At 38.7% G+C, this 21,796-nt stretch overlaps 1 protein-coding gene across 1 annotated transcript; it reads left to right on the top strand.

Moving 5' to 3' along the window:
* Window positions 1–334: 334 nt before the first annotated feature.
* On the top strand, window positions 335–21,468 carry mam (neurogenic protein mastermind). Its single transcript, XM_065313610.1, has 7 exons — window positions 335–725; window positions 853–1,241; window positions 6,781–6,982; window positions 10,862–12,259; window positions 18,394–19,582; window positions 19,641–19,846; window positions 19,906–21,468. Exons 3-7 carry the CDS (start codon window positions 6,827–6,829, stop codon window positions 20,161–20,163), a joined length of 3,207 nt encoding a protein of 1,068 aa, XP_065169682.1. The 5' UTR covers window positions 335–725; window positions 853–1,241; window positions 6,781–6,826; the 3' UTR covers window positions 20,164–21,468.
* The last annotated feature ends 328 nt before the right edge of the window (window positions 21,469–21,796 follow it).

Here is a 21,796-nt window from a genome sequence, read left to right as displayed (position 1 = left end):
ATCATTAATATTTACAATTAATGAGTAATTTTAATAAAAACATTTGTATAATATATAATTGGTGTATTGTGGGTTGCCTAGCGTTGAAAAACAAAAAAATTTACAGTTTTTTACTAAAAAATATCTAAAAACTAGTAATAAACTGCTAAAAACTAATTTTTATTGCATTATAATTAATATTTTGAACTAAAACAATGTTTCTACATTTTTTTCCGCTTTGAATTAATAAATATTTTGCATTTAAATGCATTGGTTATGTTGCGAGTCGGTAGATGTCGCTAGCGTGTCCTAATCGAAGATGGCCGCATCGGCGTCCGCTCGCAGGTTCGCACCGCTCGCATCACAAACCGAACGGTGCGCGGTTGCGTCGCGTCGCCACTTCCACATTGCGGCAGTGTTTACGGTGCGCTCGCTGTGTGCGATCGCGTCCGATATCTCCGTGCGAGCGGTGTGTGTATATGCAACGGTATTGCGAGCGGGGTTCCAACAAACGACCGAACAACCGAATCTCGCGCAGACGTTTCCTGTGCACAAGTGAACTCTCTCTCGTCGGCCGCCAGCGGAAAAAAAGCAGTGCATGTGCGGCGAGTGTGTCTCGAAGTGATTGGATTTTATAACCTCGGCGAAACAAAACAAACGACGATCGCGAGTGGAGTTAATCATCATCGGACTGAACGCTGAATTAAAAAAAAAGCACACACACACACTGCACACAACATATAAGTGTAAGTAAGCAGCGCGGCTCTGATAAACGTGATAAACATTCGTAATATAAGCAATAACGCACAATTTGTTCATAGAAATCGGTTCGGCTGCGTATCGAATTGTGATTGGTGGTAATTTTTTTTTTAGTGTTACGAGGTTGGCAGCGTTGCCAAGGGCAACGTATCAACAAGCGGCGAGTTAAGATGCACCATGCACATGGACACGACGCAGGCCCGCCACCTTCAGCAGCGTGCTGAGCAGGAGGCGGCGGCGTGCTGCGTGGGCGTTGCGGGTTGGTGTATGTGTGGTGCGCGTGCGATGGGCGCGCGGTGGTGGTGAGCCGGAGAACGCGCGGCGTTTGGCGGTCGATCGCGGGGCACGCTCTTCAACCTGGAGCGCGGCGGCCCCGGCCAGGGGGGTTGTGTTGAGGGCGGCGTGCCGCCACCGCCGCCGTCGGTGGCCCCCCAGCAGCAGCAGGGACTCTCACCGCTGCAGCACCCCGACGTCATACCCCCCAAGCGGCAAGTCTTTGACAGGTAAGCAAAACAAACATTTTTTTATCTTTTTTATTAAATAATTAATTAACTAAAATAACTACAATATTATTTTTGGTATTAAATTAAAGAGGATTTCCTAAGGAATAAAAGGGAGTTTATTTGGAGTTTATACTAGTTTTGCATCAAAAGTTATAAGCAATTAAAATAAACATTTGGTAAAAAACATAACCTCATATTTAAAACGTCGTAACTTTGAGGTTATAAAAGCTACAAAGTCACTTCAAATCTTAAAATAATCTATAACTATTTGTCTTTTATATGACACTTGAATCATTTTTGTATCTTTTTTATTAATTGAATTATCGCACTTTTAAAATTAGCAGATTAATTATTGCAATTTTTTACATTTTTGGCTATAACTTTTATAATAATTATTGCAAATATTAAAGTTATATATCAAATTAAAGAGAATTTCCTAACGCATAAAATGACACTACGTTGAGTTTTCTATCAATTTTTGTTCAAAAGTTATAAGCAATTAAAATTTACATTCGCTAAAAAACTTAACCTTACTTTCAAAACGTCATAACTTTGAGGTTATGTAAGCTACAAAGCCACTCTTAGACTTAAAATAAACTTCAATTCTTCCTCTTTCATTTGACGTTTACATTGTTTTTGTATCATTTTTATTAATTGAGTTATGACTCTTTTAAAATTAATTAATTAATTATGAAATATTTTACATTTTCCTCTATAACTCTTAAAATAATTATCACAAATTAAAAACTTAAACATCAAATTAAAGAGGATAAAATTCCCTATAAAATGACACCACCCCCAAATTTCTACATTCAATACTTTAAGAGATATTGACCTCTAAAGTTTTTTGAGGTTAGAACACTAACCCACCGACTTATATTGAGTTCACTCCGCGTTTTGTGACTTTAAAAAACGCAACAAAAAGCCGCTGTTGCGTCTAGAGTGTGTAGAAAACGTAAAAACACATTCTTGTAATAGTATTACGTCTGTTGGAGGTGCGTTATCGTTTCGCTGGCGCGTTGGGTGTGCTGCTGCTCACATCGCGCGCTCACCCCTGTGCCGCATTCTTGCCCCTACGCGGCGAGCAGCACCCCAAATAAATCCATACATCACTCGTCTGCCGCGACGCTCTGCGAGTGCTACAAGGTAGACGCAGGCGAACTTGCACCAGCGCCACCGGAGAGACGGTTGGCCGGTGCACCCCTAATGCTAATCTTTCGGGGATTGAGCGAACGTCTAACTGCGGCACAATGACAACGCACACCAATGGGTTTTTATTTACATTTAGATTTTCATTTAGAGATGGAATATTTTTGTTTTTGTTTTGTTTATAACTTTTGATTGCGGAGGGGTAGGAGGTTGGGGGTGGTGTTAATAGGAAGGTGGGATGTCTTCTTTTGTTTTGGGGGGATTTTAATTAATTTTAGTGGAAAGTTTGGGAGTTTTTCAAGATAATTTGATTTTTTTAGTGATTTTTTAGTTTTAATTTGTTATAACTTTTGTAATAATGTTGTTATCAAATTAGGGAAAATTTCTATTGATAGAGAAAGAATAGGAGAATATTTTGAGGTATTTTTTGTTTTTGTAACTTTCATAACCTAAAAGTTATGACGTTTTTAAACCATTTTTTTGGTATAAATTTTCTTTATTTGTTTATAACTTTTAATTGAATAGGGGTAGAAAGTTGAGGGTGGTGTCAATTGAAAGGTAGTAATGTGTTCTTTTATTTGATGGTAAATATAATTAATTTGAGCCAAAAATTTGGGAGTTATCGATAAAATTAGGAATTTTTTGTTTGTTTTTCATTTTCAAATTGTTATAACTTTTAAACTAACTTTGATATCAAAATAGTTAAAACTTCCGTGGATAAAGAATTAATTGGAGAATATTTTGAGATATTTTTTATTTTTGTAACTTTCATAACCTCAAAGTTATGATGATTTTTCACAATTTTTACGTGTTTTTTCAAGATATTTTGTTTATATCTTTTAAACAACTAGTCAAAATTTTTATTTTCTCTTGAATATTCATTCCCCATGATATTCTCTTTAATTTGACGCCAAATTTGATAAAATTAAACAATGCGTTGTTGAGTTATCCGCAAAAAACCGGAAAATTTTTCCACGAAAACACCAGAAATCACGTTTTCGTTTCGTTTGTCGAGGATTAAGTTTTTAGCTGTTAGTGAATGTAGGTGGCACAGTGGGTTATTATATTTTGGGATGTCGATGTGCCATTTAACCCTGTTATTATACCTGCCGCCGTGCCCGCCGAAACTCACCTAGCCACAATATATTCCGGTATATTCACCCGGCTTTCTTCGTCTTGTTCACAATTTCTTGCATTGCACACACACCGCCCGACTTTTATTTGTCGAAATATTTAAGCACTCCTTCCAAAAACACAACTCAAAAGAGCAGACAATGTAGGAGTGAAAAGAGAAAGAAATTAAACGAGGCGAATTTTTGGATAATTTTGGAAATTAATTTATCGGTTAGATAGTGAAAAGTATTGTCACATGTGTCTATAAAAATCATATGACAACTAGCGACAATACTAATTATATACAAATGTGATTTTTAGAGAAATTTGATTTAAACTGTGATAAACTGCGATGCAAGTAGCATTGGTATTGTCACATGTACTTATTGAAATTACATGGCAACGAGTGACACTACTAATTATATACAAATTGCAATTTTTGTTTAATTTGTTTTTAAATTGCAATAAATTCAATTTTATGCAAGATGGCAACAATTTTATACATATAGACGTTTAAAAATGTTAATATTTAAGCTTCCTTTTCAACAAAACTCAAAAATAAATCTAACAAAAGAAATTTTTCTATAATGACGAAAATTAAATCAAAATGAATACGAAAAACGTTTGAATAATTCCGTTTCGTATTTGTATATTGTCCAGTTTAGTTAGTTTAGTCTTCGTCGGTTTGGTAGTGTCCACTTGTCGGCCGGTCGCGCGTCGCTGTTCATTCTTTTGCGCCCGGTTGAAGCACTTGGAGCGCTCTCCGCGTTTGCTACTATCGCGGTTCTTTCGCCGAGAGTGAGTGGAAGCGCACACTGGTTTGTTTTCGTGTTGTTTTGTTGTCCGAGAACGACCGCGACGAAGAGGTGGCTTTCGTCCGGTCGATGATGGCCAATATGAGCCATGGTGTGGCTCATGCACACAATATCAACACCGTACAAATCTCGACGGCTTTTTTCAGCTTGAGTCATTTAGTTTTGAACTAGAAATATTCTTTTATTAAACAGATTGAGCAATAAGTGAGGAATTTGGGGATTTTGAGAGGTAATTGGAGTTTTGATTGTTTATAACTTTTGAGTGGATTGGAATAGAAAATTGGGGAGGGGTTGTTTTGTAGGGAATTTTATTGGGTTTAATTTGATATGAAATTTGATAAAATATTTTGAGAGGTTTAAAAGTTATAGGGAAAAATATTAACAAAAAATTTAAGATTTTTTTGATTTTTGTCAGTTTGTTAATGTTTAATTGCTTATAACTTTTAAGTAAAATTTTGCATAAAATTAGGATTGACAAAGTTTATTGGGAATTTGATTATCTTTTATTTGATACCAAATTTGATAAAATATTTTAAAGAGTTAAAAAGTTACAGCCAAAAATATGAACAAATGAAATTGAAAAATTTTTGATTTTTGTCAGTTTGTTAAATTTTTAATTGCTTATAACTTTTAGTAAATTTTAGTTAAAAATAGGAAGTGATGTTGTTTTATTGAGAATTTTATTGACTTTAAAATGATAGCAAATTTGATCAAATATTTTCATGCGTTATAAAGTTACAGCCAAAAATATAAACAAAAACAATGAAGAATTTTCTGTTTTTTTCTGTTAATTAATTTTTAATTGCGTGTAACTTTTAAGCAAATTGCAGTAAAAAATCAAAGTTACATCATTTTATTCATAATTAAATTGGCTTTAATTTGATATCAAATTTGATAAAATATTTTCATCCATTTAAAAGTTACAGCCAAAAATATAAAAAAACACTTCAAAAATACAATATTTTTCGTTTTGTTTAGATTTTTAACCGAAAAAACACAAATTTCGCATTTTATTTACACTGTGAATGAATGTTTTTGATTGTGTGGATGTGTTTGTTGTTACTACTCTACAATTCTACAACAATTCGAAATCGTTGCGACATTCGCAAAATCGTGACGTAACAATAGCTGGATGTGCAATGCTATGCATAACGCAACGCAACGCATTTGCAACCATAAACAATAAGAAACAAAAAATATAAAACAAGATAAATAAAAAACAAAAAGAATTAAATACAAAACAAAAACACCTCATAAGTATTGTCGCACATCCCCATAGAAATTATATACCCACAAGCGACAATACCAATCATACACACATTTAAAATTTGTAGTCAAATTGTATTTAAATTACGAGTACAACAAATGCAATTATAAACTAAAGGTATATAAGAACTCCGTGTGATTTTGCACTGGTCGGCCTGGCAACAATTTCAAACATCTAAACATTAAAGGTGGAACTGAAGTAAGAAGTACGCCGTATAAAAAGTGAAACAACCGCGCTTCTAACTGTACACTATGTATGTATCTGTATGTACGTGTGTGTGTGTTGAGAGTGCTGTGCAACAAACTCGCGACTCTTGCGAGTCTCACTCGCCGCAACTCAGCGCGCGGCGCAAGCGCGTACAACTGAGTCAGTGTATAGGTACACTATGCGCGCTACAATATCACAATGCGAATGAGAATGCGAAGACAGGCGAAAACAACGGACTAATAACTAAAACTGTACCTCTCACACACACATACAAACACATAGAAAATAAATACACAAACAAATTAAGTTGTATCTTTCTTTGAAGAATGGATTTAAATTTAAATTTATATTTAAATATTTGTTCTTCTTCTTCTTCTTCTTCTTTTGTAGGCATATTGCCTGTTCCTACTTCAGACAGGGTTTAGGTGGTCGCTCCATCTCTTTCGGGGTCTTCCCAGGGATCGCTTTCCCCTTGGCGATTTGTCCCTGGCTATTCGGACTATTCTGGTTTCGTCCATCCGTTCTATGTGTTCGTTCCACTCGATTTTGCGTCTTTTGCACCATTGTGTTATGTCTTCTATGTTGTTGCACGCTCTTCTGATGTCTTCGTTCTTTATCCGGTCGAGCAGTGTTTTGCCTTCTATGTTTCTTAGTGTCCTCATTTCCGCGGTGGTGAGCAATCTCTGTGTGGTTGTCGTCTCTGCACGCGTTTCTGCCGAGTATGTAAATATGGGCCTGACTACTGCCTTGTAGATGGAAACTTTCGTCTCTGTTCTTAAATATTTGTTACTTTGTATAATTCTATCGTCATGTTTGATGCGCATATTGATGTTCTATGTGCGATGAGTGTTGTATGATGTGTGACCTAATTGCTTTATGAAATAATGAGTCGACACCGCCGACACATTTATTTATTTATCTATCTATGTGCCAATGGCGGCGCGGTAATGTTGGAAGCTAAGTTTGGTGTGTGCTTGCTTGGTTACAGATTGCGCCGCCGGATAGAAACGTACAGGCGCCGCCAGACCGAGTGCATGCCACGCTTCGACCAGTCCTTCAACGGGCTGTGCGAGCAGAACCATCAGGATACGCAGGTCCTCAAGCAGCGCTATCTGGAGCCGAAGGCCAAGCGTCCGAATAAGCCCAAGGACAAGAAACAGCAGGACACGATTTCGAGCAGCGTGCACGTGGTAAGTACATACCAATGTTTATTATTATTTTATGAAAAAGTGATTTATTTATAGTTTGGTTTTGTTTTTATGAAGTTTTGAGTGTTTTTTGGGGAAAAAATGAGGGAAATTTTATTTTGGGGTTGAAATTGAGTTGAAAAATTGAAAGATTAGAGAAATTTATGGGAATTACATTGGTAGGTCTATGTTCGGTGTGTATACCGCAAGTCACAACATAGGACAATAAAATTTAAGTCTTGTTTTGTGTTTTTTCTGGAGTTATTGTAAAAATAAGACGCAAATACGCAAAAAGTTGCTAAAAATTATTGATTAGCTAATAAATTACCCTAATATCATTAATAATAACATTTTAAAATGGTAATTTTGAAGATAAAGAGTAAAATATTAGTAAATAAACAAATTTTAGAACTTTTTTTAAGAAGAAAATAAAGAAAACATAATTTTCGGGATAAAATTAAGTTGAAAAATGAAAAAAAACGTTAAAAGATAAAATAAATTACATTGTCAGTCCTATGTTCGGCTTGTATACGGCAAGTCCAACATTGGATTACAAAATATTCTATTTATTTTTACAAAAAATTCGAAATTTTCATCTTACGCCTTCTATAATTCACTAAATCAACAAAAATAGAACTTATACCGCAACTCAAACGCAAGTTCAATTTTAAAAATTAATATTTTAATGATTTCACACTTTAATAATAAATAATAAGGAAATAATTTAATGTTCTAATCGCAATTTACATATTCGCCCATCCCGAGAACTACTTGGGTGGGTTTTCCGCGCATCGTCATAATCGTAATTCACTCAGACGCACATTATTATTGCGCACACACAGGTTGAGTAAGTTTAATGTACTATACAGTGTGTTTAAATTAGCCGACCGGAAGGCGCGCGTTTGTAGCTGTCGAAAAGCGGGTTAAATTAAATAACTCGCAAAAGATTATCACGCCCGCTTTTCCTTCCGTTCGCCTTCTTCGACACTTCGTCTTCTTCTCCTCCGCGCTCCGCGGCTGTTTTGTGTAAATGTGTATTGCCCAATGCTCGCATTTTAATAAACGAGCGAAAACGGCATTCATTCATTCACGCATTCACTCTGCGCGCGCGTGAAAGTTATTTACTTTTGTTTTTTTCTTATTCATTCTTTCGATATTTTATTATTTTGTTTTTGTTTGGTGAAATTGACGGTAGAAATAATTTTCGGTTGGTGTGCAGGTTGCATAAATGTATAAAATAAGATTTAATGTAAATTAAAGTAGCAATAGTGTTGGATAAGAGCAAAAGAATTGGATTTATCGCGTGAAACACTCTAGAAAATTGTCTATAAAATACCATCGGGCACTTTTAGTAACGATAAAATTGGTTATCAATAAATTTTCAATGCTTTTTTCAATTATTTTGTTTAAATTTTACGTAATTTTAGTTAAATTTTCGATTTATAGTTAAAATTCATTTTTTCTGGCATTTTTTCTGTTTTAAGAGAATTTTTTGAATTAATTTTAGACTATATAGTATTTTGAAGGTACATACGTTTTAGTATTGTCACATGTGCCTATGATAAGTATATAGACACGAACGACAGTACCATTACTACTAGTAGTCGTACTAGTATTGTCATGTGAGCCTATGGTAATCATATGGTCATGTGCGACAATACTAATTATATGCAAACGCGATTTTTGTTCAATTTTGCGAAAACACTCAACAAAATTGGCCATAAAATACCGTTACTCTTCCAGAAACGATAAAATTGGTTAAAAATAAAATTTCAACGCTTTTCTCTTCTATTTTAACAACAATTTGCTTAAATCTTATCTAATATTTATGATTTTTATGATTTACGCTTAAATTCATTATTGTTTGCTGTCGTTTTGTTTCTAAAAGGAATATTTTATATTTTAAGTTTAGTTTAGACTGCAGAGAGGTATTGTGAAGGTTTCACTCGAATTGGAAAGTGTGCGAAGTCGTAGTCGTCGTCGGCGGCGACGCGCGATTGCTCTATTCGTTTGCGTTTTTTGCGCCGTGCGGATACTCCCATAGTTCTGATTTGGTTTCGCATTCTTATTCGCTTTGCTTTGGGTCTGTTGTAAATTGTTGCATGCGATTTGCATTTGCATTTCGCCCGCCGTGGTAAAAGCTGAAAAGTAAAGTAACGTCGCAAACGCGACTAACGATGCGAGTTTCGCCGTTATACTTTCGCACTGTTCTAGCATACTTTTCCTGGTGAGTGTTTCACGCATGCGCAATACACAAAAGTTCAAAATAGGTCATTTTGTATTACAAAATTAATTTAATTTTGCATTTTTAGAAGTATTTGTCATGAAAATTTCGAATTTTTTGCGGTTTTTGCAGTTTTTTTTTTAAATAGGTTTTATGCTCCGCCTACAAATGGAAATTTGGTAGGCGTGTCTTAAAATCACAATATGGAGGTTCTATGTGAATTATTTGGTTTATCACTGTTCATTTTTACGTTTTTTTGGCTAAATTTCATGAAATAATTTGTTTTCTTACATTTTTTGTCATTTTTTCTTCAAAAATTAGTTTTTTGCTCCGCCTACAATTGAGGACCTGATAGGCGTGGCCGAAAATACAATTTCTTTTATGTCCTCTAAATTGTTTGTTAAAAAATATTTATTTTTCAATTTTTTTTCAATTTTTCCTAAAATTTTTACGATTTATGTAATTTTTTCTTAAAATTTTTCTATTTTCACTCCGCCCACCTGTTAGGCGTGGTCTAAAAACAGATTTCTTTAAATTTCATGTATATTATTTGTTTCTTGCTGTTTTCTGCTCCTATACACCGCACTGTGGTGTTGTTACACACTTGTTGTGTGGTGCGATGCGATTTGCGCGATAGTCTGCGTCTCCTCTTCGGCCCGCAGGCCCTCGGGAGGATTCTTCTTTCCCTCAAGCACCAGCTTTTCGCTGAACACAACACCGCCTTCTGCATCTTCCTCTTGTACTTCTCTTCTTCATCTACGCGCGCGCGCTTACGGCGCTCAGTCTGCGGACTGCGCGGACAGTTCCATTCCAGTTTCCACGCGCGTTCACCCGCATTCCTACCTAACCGGTAGCCGGTAGCGCTGCGCGCCAACCTGCACGCGAACGAGCGAAGAAAAGAATCGCATCGCATAGAAATATTTTTGTATGTCTCTAGACCCTTGATGTACGAGTACCTGCGGGTGCTACACAATGCCAATCATGAAAAAATCATTTTTAGGGATTTTTGAGGCTTATTTTAGTGTTTTGTGTGTTTTAAGCTCCGCCCATTAAAGGGCGGAGCTTGTTTTAGGTTAGGTTTCTTTAATTATTTCAAGATATATTTTCTATTTTGTTTCAAAACGTCATAATTCATAGTAAAAATTTGAAATTTTAGAGTTTTTACTTTAATTTTAGCATTTTTTACATTTTAAGCTCCTCCCATTAAGAGGCGGGGCTTGTTTTCGTTTTTTCTTTTGTTTTTATGTGCGCAAGATTTATTTTCCTTAATTATATCAAGCTACAATCCGATTTTGTTTCAGCAGGTCGTAATGCTTAATGTTTTCTAATTAAAAAAGTTTAATTCAATCCCCAGTTGGGGTGAAGCTTTTCTCTGTTTTTTTTTTCTTTTACTACAGAGTATTTACGTGTGCGCGCCAAGAAAATTTGCGACTCGTAGGCGTGCCGGAGTGTGATTAATACAATTTACGATCTCATTTACTACGATTTTTTGCTTTTAGTACAATTTCATTCCCCTACAGGATTTTCCCCTGTAATTTTCCTCATCTTCAACATTTTTTGCTCCGCCTATAACGTGGGCGTGGCATAAATTACATAAAATATTTATAAATACATTGTGGGCGCGTCTATATTTTGTTTTTCGAATTTTTCTGTTGCAGCAACAAAAATTCCTCAAACGCTCCGCCGAAGAACATGACCCCGGCGGTGGCGGCGGTCCCGGGGGCGGCGTCCCGAACGGCGACGCCAGCTTCGAACCGCCCGTCAAACTGCAATGCACCACCCAACAGCACGGCACACAGGAGCAGGACGGTCTCACGAAATTCTCCGTGCAGATCGTCCAGCGTGTCGAGTTCACAACGTCGGCGGCGAACTCCCAGCCCCAGCAGATTTCCACGAATGTCACCGTCAAGGCGCACACGAACGCGTCGGTTAAAAGCGACGTCGCCTCGCCGAAACCCTCACAGCAGAATCAAAACGCACAGAATGCGAATCAATCGAAGGCCGGCAATGGGGGCGGCGGTGTTAATACATCCAACGATAGCGGGATGCCCGACTGCGTGAAACAGGAACCACTGAATGATTTCGCTGATTTAGACGAGTGCGCAGCCGCAGTGGAGAAAGACGCTGCCAATGGCGGAATGGGTTTCGGTAATATTACAGATTTGATCGGGGATGAGAATAACGATGAGTTATTCACATCGCCGGCGTTCAAGGCGATCATCAAGGACATTGCAGCGAACTTCAACGAGTTCAATTTTGACTTTGACGACAAGAGCGACGATCTCAAAGTGCAAGACTCCAAAGACTTACTGTCGAGTATTAGTAGTAGTGATTTAAAATCCACACCCATAGGTGGCGCTAGCGGTAATGCAGGTGGGGGTAACTTTCAATCGGCGAATCAAAACTGTTCGCCGCCTGTGTTTGAAAACAAACGCATGCCGCCATACATGAGCGGAGATTTCGTCAAGACGGAATTATCACCTGCTGCGCAGACGCTGAAACAAATGGCTGAACAACACCAGCATCAGAAACAAATGGGTCTGTCGTTTAACCCGCCCAGTCGAGCACCTCCGGGCGTAGCTAACGCACGATCACCTTATTCTGATTTTCCTATGAATGAGTATGGAAGTCCCAATCCCAATCAAAACCAGAATCAATCCTCGGGGGCAGGTGCTGGTGGTGGGGGTAATTTTCATAAAAACAGTCCTGGGTTCCAACAGAGCGTGCAAGGTGTAGAAATGATCAAGCAGGAGATGATCTATCAAGGGAACGAGTTTGATATGAAGCGGAAGGCGGCGGCGGCGGGGATTTACAAGCAGCAGTACAGCCCATATGGGTCTCCATCGCCGGGGAGTCATGGTAGTCCTGGGTATTTACCACGCAATAATCAGCCGGGAGGTGGGACGGGGGCGGGACCTAATGGTGGGGGTTTCGCCGGAGCCACGCCTCCAAGACCTCCGAGTGGGCCTGGCGGGAATAATGGTACCACTACGCTGCAGATCAACCAGGCGCAGTCCATGCATATTAGTCAACAGAGTCACGGACATAATATTCAGGTTAGTGGATGATTTTTTTGATATTTTTTGTTTTTAAGCTCCGCCTTTAATATAGGTTATGTGGGTTTTGTGGGCGGAGTTTATTTTATTTATGATATTGGAGAGATTTGTTTCGGGTTTGGGAGTTTAGTGATGGCCGGTCGCTGGTGTGTTGGGCGCTTGTTGATTAAATATTGATCCGCTCGTCATTCGCAGTCGAGGGGGCGGTTTGGTGGTGGAGGCGCGCACGCCGGGGCGTCTCGGGTCAACACACCGCGCGCGCCGCGACGCTCTCTCCGCGCCGATTTCACACTAGTTACACACTTAATGTGTTTTCTTGGAATTAATTTCGCCGATATTCGTAAGTAGTGCGCATGCGCGCGCATTTCGGACATATTGTTTGCCGTTGTTTTATTATTAGCGTTTGATGTGCGTCATGCACGTTTCGTCTGCCTGCTTGCTTGCTCTGCGTCAATCGAATATTACGATCGGGTAATTTAAATTGTAGATGTTGACCGGCGGTATTCTAGCGCGCGGTGCGGCAGGTCTAGGTGGGTACACGGTGTGTGTGTACGATACGATACGATGTGTACTACAAACGCAGCGAATGCAAATGTCGACGGGCAACGTTTGTTGTGACATTGAACGTCGACAACGGTGGAAATAATTAGATTTTTGCTATTTTTAGGAGGTAAATTGATTATTTTAATGATAGGAGGTATTTTTATATAGATGGCGTTGGTTTACGTCATGTTAAAGGATAATTAATGCTTTGTTTTGTTTTTATTTTAACTTTTAGTTATTTTTTCTGCAAAATTGATTAATTTAACTTTCAGAGCTATTTATACATAGATGGCGTTATTTTACGCTATCTTATTTCGTTTTAATTTCCATTTTTAGCTATTTTACGCTGCAAAATTAATTAGTTCAACTTCTAGAGCTGTTTATACATAGATGGCGCCACTTTACATCTGATATATTTGAAGTTCATGCTTTTGTTTGGTTTTTATTTCAATTTTTAGCTATTTTTAGCCGCAATATTGATTATTTTAACTTCTAGACCTTTTTATTCATAGATGGCGCTAGTTTACATCATTTCTAATGACAGTTAATGCTTTATTTCGTTTTTATTTCAATTTTAGCTATTTTTAGCCGCAATATTGATCATTTTAACTTCCAGAACTATTATTTCATAGATGGCGCTAGTTTTCACCTTAAACAATGGTGGATAATACGTTTTTAGTTTTGATTTCTATTATATAGCCTGTTTTTTGTTTGTGACACTTCCACTCGTCGCGTTTCTTCGTCAGCAGCGTTTGTTTACGTTCCGGCGCGACTTCTGACCTCTCTTGCGACTGCGCGTGCGTTATTAACATTTTAAAAGTACGCGTACGTGCAACAACAACACCGCACCAACAACATGCATGTGACTTAAGTCACTTGAGTGCGCAAGTAAGTGGAGTTGACTTTTATGAAAAGGAGAAAAGTATAAAAGTAGCAGCGAGTGTCAAAGTGTCAAAATTTAAATGTTTCTTAACGCAATCGGAAATAATGTGCGCCCGCAGCCAGCAATTTGCATAATCAGTATTCACGTCGTGTGTGCTCGGTATGTTTATCTCCAATGATATGATGATGTTTTTTTTTGTTAGTTATTGTTGATTGTGATATGGCCGCTTATCGCGCGCACAAGCGATAAACGCTGAAATGCGCAATGTCAATAAAGCAAATCTAGGTAGACGTTTGTCCGCACATCGTATATTTGTGAGCAGTGGTATTAGCGATGAAATTTCACCGCCAGATGGCGGCAGGTATAATGTAGGTTCCTAGGCTATTATTTTGTAGATGACGCTGGTTGAAGCGCATTCATTAAGCGAGCGCCGCGGCTTCATTAACTAAGTAAATCATAATTATGGTTATGCCGCATGGGCTTGGCAGGTAGGGTGGCCGCCATTACTATTAAAATCGCAATCACAATGAAAATTAAAATCATAAGAACGGTAATTGCGAAATTACCTATTAGAATTGCATGAGCCAACCACGTGCAGAAGCCGAAATTGCACATATTGCTATTCCATGTTCCAGTGGTGAGGTGGAGGTGCGAGGGTGGTCAGCGTTTGAATAATAATTTTCTAGTCTAGTAGAAAGGTAGGTTTTGTTTTTCATTGGGTTTTTTTTTCTTTCTGAGGTTTATTTTTGGTTGTTTGCGGCAAACATTGGTTTGAAGGGCGCGCAATGGCGGAGGACGTCTGAGAGTCACGTAGTCACGCAGAATGCGCGCTCACCCTTCGTGGCACAGGCACACAGACACCCTCTTCCGCTGAGAGGGCTCGCGCAGTCACCCTTCGGCGCCAAACATCTAGAAACGCGTTGCATTTATCTCAGAAAATGAAAAAAATAGATTTTTAGATGTAAATTTCATGATTTTTAATTTTTGTAAAATATTTAGGGGTAGATTTTCAAATTTTTCGTCAGGATGATTCGTAATTTTAATTTCTAGAGAAGAAAAAATATTAATATTCACTTTAGCGCCATCTAGATATGAATTTTTAGACTATAATTATGATTTTAAGCCCATATCATCATTCATCCCTTATTTCTCACCCTTAAAATTATATTTTGGGGACAAAAAGTAGCTTATATTATTTTCCTTTGTCAAAACTATCTCTATACCAAATTGTATCAAAATCGGATGAAAGGTTTTCGCGTGAAAGCGTAACAAACAATAGCATTTTCCTATTTATTATATTAATAAGCATATTACACGTGGTGATCATTGCAATAATACTAATTGCACGTATACTACGATTGTTATGAATATGATTTTCGAGTGCTGGAATGTGTAGAATAGTAGCAGTAATGGGGATGTAGGTAGATGTTTGGGGGGTGGGTGGTGTGATGTCGGCGGCGACATCGCCATCGCGGGGCACACCTCTCTCTTACCCCTCTGGTGCGATGCGATGCGGCACGGCGGCGGCGCGGTGTGAATCGATACAGGCGAGCGCGTGGCGGGCGCCGGGCGAAAGGGCGCGAAGGCCTTGCCGGACGTTCCTGCCGCCGCCACCACCACCAACCGGCACCGGCACCACCCCTCCCGTGCGCTGCCCGCCGGCCGGCGTCCTCCCGAGGGACGCGTGGATGCTGATATATATCCCCGTATCCATTTTCCACCCTCGGCAACAAGCGCAAAGCGTCACGCGAATATTTTCACGCTGGAAACATCATCATAACGGGGTTTTATTTGAAAAATATACAGGGTGCTGCGGGAATTTTATTTTTTTATGGTTTTTATTTGTTTTATACGTGTTTTTATGTTTTAAAACTTATAAAAAAGTAACATTTAGATTTATTTTCAACGATATTTTTGTTTTGAACTTGTTGATCATAGATGGCAGCACTTGTATGTGTAGAAAATTAGCTGTCAGTGAAGATTATTACTTATTCTATGATATATTTCGCGTGAAATTTAAAATTTGCTTTTGTTTCGTGGGCAGATTTGATTATTTTTGATATATTTTCATAAATAAATCATTTTTGCGGCGCGCGAGAGTCGTAAAATCGTAAAATTTACGATGATTGATGCGGCAATACACAATAGGTACTTGTTTGTACTTGCCTATCTGCCTCACCGGGCGCGCGCAGAATGAAAATGGAAGAAAAGTCGCGCGCGCGCGCAAACCACAGTCGAAGAATGAGGAAGTGCGCCGAGGTAATAAGCTAGGCAGGCGTACATGAACCGTACTATTACGTCTAGTACCACTATTCGCGAGAGAACACCCAGTTGTTTCCAGTGCAGGTTAATAAAAACTGTACTTTGGCGTTTTTTTGGTTATTTTTGAGAAAATTCAACATTTATGAGCATTTGTTCATAGATGGCGCCACATAAAATCTCTTAGTTGTTAAAAGAAAACTGTAATTTTCCGTTTTCAGCCATTTTGTGGTTATTTTCGGGAAATTTTTAAATTAATTGGGGATTTATTGATAGGTGGCGCCACCTAAAACCTCAAAATACATTTAAAAAATGTAATTTTTAGTTTTTCAGGGGTTTTTCTGATTATTTTTACGAAATTTTCAGTTTGGAGTGATTTATTCATAGAGGGCGCCACTTAAAAGTCACAAATTTTGATCGGATATAAAATTTTATCTAATGAAGATATTAAAATCGCATAAAAGCGTGTTTTTACTCTCTTCAGAGATTTAACACGTTGATTATTTGTTTATTTGATGATCAGAATACGTAATTAAGTAATTAACGCGAATGATAGCTTTCTTTTAAAGCTTCGAACACGACATCTTGAACTTTTGATCGTAAAACTTCAACTTGAGGCAAAAATTTCAACGAATTTTACTCATAATAAACTCGCCGGACATAAAACATAACTTTTGTACATAAAAGTTGTGTTGTAACTCCAGCGTGAACTTGACTCAACTTAAGTTTATCGAAATTTTCAAATTGGCGACTGTTTTAAATCAGTGTGATTTCGGATTACGTTTAATCTGCGAGTTGATTAACCTGTTCGCTGCTTTTTTGCGCGTTGAAATTTTTGAATTTAAAGTAGATAATGTTTCCATTCGCACGTTTTTCCGCGCTCGCGTGTAATTATAAAATAAAATTTGTTGTGTAGTGTTGGTTGAAGTCATTGCTTTCTCGAGTTTTTCCTCGGCTTTCCTGTCTGCGCATGCGCGCGCGTCATGTTCAGGTATCTTCTTCGTGTGTCTGCTGCTTCTTGTGTTCTCTTGTCGCGCTGCGGTCGCGTCGCAAGTTCTGGTTTAATAATGCAAGAGCAATGATCTCGCTCGCGTACGTGACCGTCGCGCTGCGCATGCGCGTCCCACGGAATCATCCCTAGCGCAAAAATTAATTTCCAAACAACATGGCTGGGCATTTCCGGTGCCCTCGGACAAATTCAACTAATATTTCACATCTTTCGATGGTGTAGTATTGAAGAATGTTTTGGAATTTCCGGTTGAGGCGTCCGCGATCGATCGTGATTTTCGTAGTATACACACGCATTATTCATCGCCGGTCATAATCATAACATACATCACGCCACATGTGTGCGCAATATTGGTGATAGCGCGATGTATGAAAAAATAAATACTTTGGAATGTTTAGCAAAATGTCGTCTCTGATTGTGTGTAAAGTTTTAAGCAGAGCACACAAGTTTATGAGTAACACACATATCTAGCCGTCGTCGTCGTGCGCCGTCGCAGTTAAAGTTGAAGCAAAACGTAATGCAGTAACAGCTCGATGACGATCGCCTTCGGGCGCGTTGCCGGCGTCTTTCTCGCTTTGGTGTTTCCTTTCTTCTCGCCGGACGAATTCCTACTTTGCATTGCTGCGCGCTGCGTTACGTTTGCTTTACTTTTCTACTCGCAGCCTCACTACTCGTGCGCGCCGCGGCCCAACTTCTAACTTGATTCTTTTCTTTCTTTCATGCGCGTGTGTGTGTGTGTGTTTGTTTCACTCCCACTAGACACACACGGACTTAAGTATTGTAGTGTGTTTATGATTAATTCCACGAGCAACACGGCGAACGACGAAGAGGTAAAGACTGTGTTGCGACTTTAACTTCACATTCACACACGTTGTGAGCGTGGAGACACAGAGAGAAACTACTGTTGAATTACATGACAATCGGATTGTTTCAACACGTTCTCATTTCATTTCTTTTTTTCGGAGGAATTTTAAGAGAAAAATATGAAATTTTTAGATTTTTGTTGTTATTTTGTTTTAATTTAAGCATAAATACATTTTAAGCGCTTAAATCTGTAAAAAATGAAGAAATAATTGTGTTGATGTAAGCGTTCGGCAAATTACGAAGAAATTAACACATTTCAGATATTAATCTGTTGTTTGTCGATGAAATTACTACTCAGCGAGCGAGCGCGCACACCGCGCGTGCGTGCGTGCCTTATTTGCGGCTGTGTGTGTGTGTGTTGGCGAGTACTTACTGTAAACTGTAAAATTCGAAATGAACTCATCGGACAGGAAGTCGTCGAACGTCGTACGTCGTCGCGCGCAGCCGGCGCGCGTGTGTTTAGCTTAGCCTTGCTTCAACTTTTAGCTTTACACGCATTCTATAGTATATATTTCTCTAATATACAATGTGTCATTATTCTAATCTAATCTTATTTTTATTTTGTTTCTTCATTAGGTTTCTGCCGGACAACATTTACACTTGTCCGGTGATCTCAAAGGCAATGTTTCAATTGCTACGCAACAAGGGGTGCACTTTCAACAACAACAGCAACAACAACAAGCCACGCCCCATCCGAACGCTCCGAATGCACAAACGCAACCCAATAACCACACCTCGCATAATTCACATCAGAATGATTCTTCAGGTGTTCCACAACAGGGACCTACTTCCGGTGGTCCTAACGCGAATAATCCTAATATGATGAACGTGAATGAGTCGATGCACGCACAGAATGGTCCCGGAAGTGGACCTAACCAAGGTCCTGGCTCGGGACCTAACCAAGGTATGCATGGCGGTAATGGTGGTATGTCAATGAATAATATGAATATGAATAATATGTCCGGGATGAATAACATGAACAATATGAATATGAACGCGATGAACCCGAATATGGGCAATATGGGTAACAATGTGATGATGAACGCCGGGCATGGTCCTGGTGGACCAGGAGGACCTGGGCAGATGAATGATTCGTACTCGATGACGCAGAGTCAGACTATTAACTTTACACAACAAACTCTGCGTCAAAGAGGGAGTGGTATCCCGCCTGGGATGGGTATGCCTACACAGATGGGTGCTGGTGGACCTGGTGGACCCATGGCACCCAATGGTATGCGGCATATGACTCCTATGGAGCAGCAGAAATTGATGCAACAACAGCAGATTATAAGAGCGCAGCAACAGGCTGCGATGCAACAACAGCAGCAGCAACAACAACATATGGTACGGCCCCCGCCACCTGAGTACAAAGCAAGCGCGGGGTTGATGCAGGGCATGGGTGGACCTAGGTATGGACCGGGACCTGGGCCTGTACCAGGTGCAGGGCCAGGTAATATGCCTCCGGGTGGAATGAGGAGAATGCCACATCAGTCTATGCCTCCTTCCGGGCCGATGATGCGTCCGCATAGTATGTATATGATGCAACAACAGCAACAACAACAAATGGCAGCTCGAGGGATGTACCCGCCGCGACAACAGGGACCTATGGGAGGGAATCCTGGTGCGGGTAATGGTGGTATGGATGGTGGGCCAGGTGGGCCGCAACATGGGAGTGCTGAATGGCGGCATATGATGATGCAGCAGGGCAATAACTTTGGCAATCAGATGCGGCCTAATTTTGCGCAACATCAAGGTGCTAATAAACGTAAGCAATGATTAATTATTATTGATATAAACAAAAATAACATTTTTATATTCCATAGCTGGTTTTAATATGAACGCAGCGAATCCCATGCAGATGCAAATGGCGCAGCCGCAGATGCGTGGTATGAACCAACCCATGATGGGCCAACAGGGTCCCGGAGGTGGGGCACCATCGCAAGGGGGTGGGCCAATGGCCCAGATGACCTCGATGAATCAACAGATGATGATGCAGCAACAGCAAAATGTTGTACAGGGCAATAATCAAGTATGTTGTATACTTTTAACTTAAATTATCTTTAAAACTATAATTTTGTGTCTTTTTAGATGTCTATGACAAATATCCACATGCAACAAACGCAGTCGTTGTCGATCAACAGTCAAAGCCACCACCAACAACAGCAACAACAGAATCAACAGCAGCAACAGCCGCAGCAGAACAACCAGCTGTCATCGACGGCAAACAATCAAAACAACGACTTTCTGGACCTTTTAGCCTTCCAACCGGATAGCACACTATCCGATCAAGAGTTGCTGAAGTTTGCCAATGAGGCTGGTTTTAATTTCAATGACATTAACATTTAATTGTTATATATGAAAGTGAGCGAGACTAAAGTGTGACAGTGAAGTAACTGAAACCAGTGCACTCCAAAATGAAAACAAAGCGTAATTCCATAATTAAAGTAATTATATCTAAGTATATTTGAGCGCGGTAAAGAGTTATATTTGTATTTTTTGTACATATCGTTTGTAATTTTTGATTTTCCATCGACAACAGATTCGAATCCGAGTTGTTTTGTTTCACTCTATACAAACACACATAATTTTATTTATACAACATATAAATATTTAAATCTATTGATAAGTACTGTACTATGATGAAGATGTTGAGGATGATGAGGAGGAATGATGGATGAAGGAAGAGTATGAAACATGGATATATTATTTTGTGTACGTAATCACTGCCAGTACGTAAATATTGCAACAACACCGCAATCGCCATTTTGTTTACCGTTTTATTATGCGGCATGGACAAAATGGCGATTGCGATTGTGATTAATTATAATATTCATTCGATTCATATCAGAAGACACATATTTGTCGCAATAATTCCGAAATTGGTTGCAGCATTTGAAAATATCGATTGTTACAATACAAAAATACACTAGGGACCTATTCATGATGTAAGTTAGGAATCGAACAAAACGGATCAGAAATCTCAATAATTTTTACATTTAGCGCAAATATACAACACCACACCCACACACATTAATCTAATCTAAGGAAGTAATCAAATTGTGAACAAACGTTAGGCAAGACCCGTAACTCCAAGCGAAAATAATTGAGAAACAAAACACATGTACATACTTAGTATAATAATCATATTATACCAATAATATTATATAGATCTGAGATAATCTAAGCAAATATTTAAAAGCGTAGCGGACGAACGTCAAACAAATAACGAAACAATTGCATCAATCAAATTATACTTTAATTTAATTGTTTCTAGTTTAATTGATATAATTGGCCAGTAATTTCACATTCCATTGAGCACACACATGTTGAACGTTCGTTATTATTTTCTTGTGTATTTTTTGTTTCGTTTTCAATCAGTATTTTGACAATTTCCACGACTTCGATTTCCATTTCCATACGAGAACAAAACAAAGTAATAATGTCTTGATGAACAAATATCTGTATTTGTATTCTTTGCGTGTACTTAGGCAATTGAAATTGTTATTATTAATATTTTAATACCGTACAAGAGTTTATATGAACACGATGATGCGCAGCGGGAGACGATAAATGAATATGATGATATAAAATATATTCCATGTTTTGTAGATTTATGCAACCAGGTGAAATATATAAAGTATAATAGTGAGATTTCTGCGTATTAATCAAATAAATTGAAATTTCAGGTATAAGTTAGGAAGTTTTAGTTTATCACTGTTTGTGTACAAACACCTCTTTTTATCGCGTTGCAGCGCGTCCGATGCGGGCGCAGCAGTGCATGTTCCATTTCTTACTTAGTAGATCGTGCGCTGCCGCGTGGTGTGCACGCGTTTCTTTGCGCGGCGGTTTTCGTGGCGACTCATCACGTTTCTTGAGATTTTAAATCGGTAGTTGAATTCGAATCGGTCAATAAGGATAGCATTTTGACTTAACAGACGAGTGCAACGTGTAGTTAATGAATTATCGCGCGTGGATCCCA

Source organism: Atheta coriaria, unplaced genomic scaffold (assembly GCF_025399875.1).
Source record: "Atheta coriaria isolate IRGN ID8LTWV9N9 unplaced genomic scaffold, Caltech_Dcor_3.1 hic_scaffold_10_pilon, whole genome shotgun sequence".
Classification (NCBI taxonomy): Eukaryota; Metazoa; Arthropoda; class Insecta; order Coleoptera; family Staphylinidae; genus Dalotia; species Dalotia coriaria.
This window is presented reverse-complemented; position numbering and strand designations above follow the sequence as displayed.

What these genes read in the sequence shown, in the direction of transcription:
- mam (XM_065313610.1), top strand. Translation starts at nt 6,827, where the DNA reads ATGCCACGCTTCGACCAGTCCTTCAACGGGCTGTGCGAGCAGAACCAT. An exon ending in GTCACGGACATAATATTCAG is followed by an intron (nt 12,260 to 18,393) that starts GTTAGTGGATGA and finishes TTTCTTCATTAG; the next exon opens with GTTTCTGCCGGACAACATTT. An exon ending in ACATCAAGGTGCTAATAAAC is followed by an intron (nt 19,583 to 19,640) that starts GTAAGCAATGAT and finishes TATATTCCATAG; the next exon opens with CTGGTTTTAATATGAACGCA.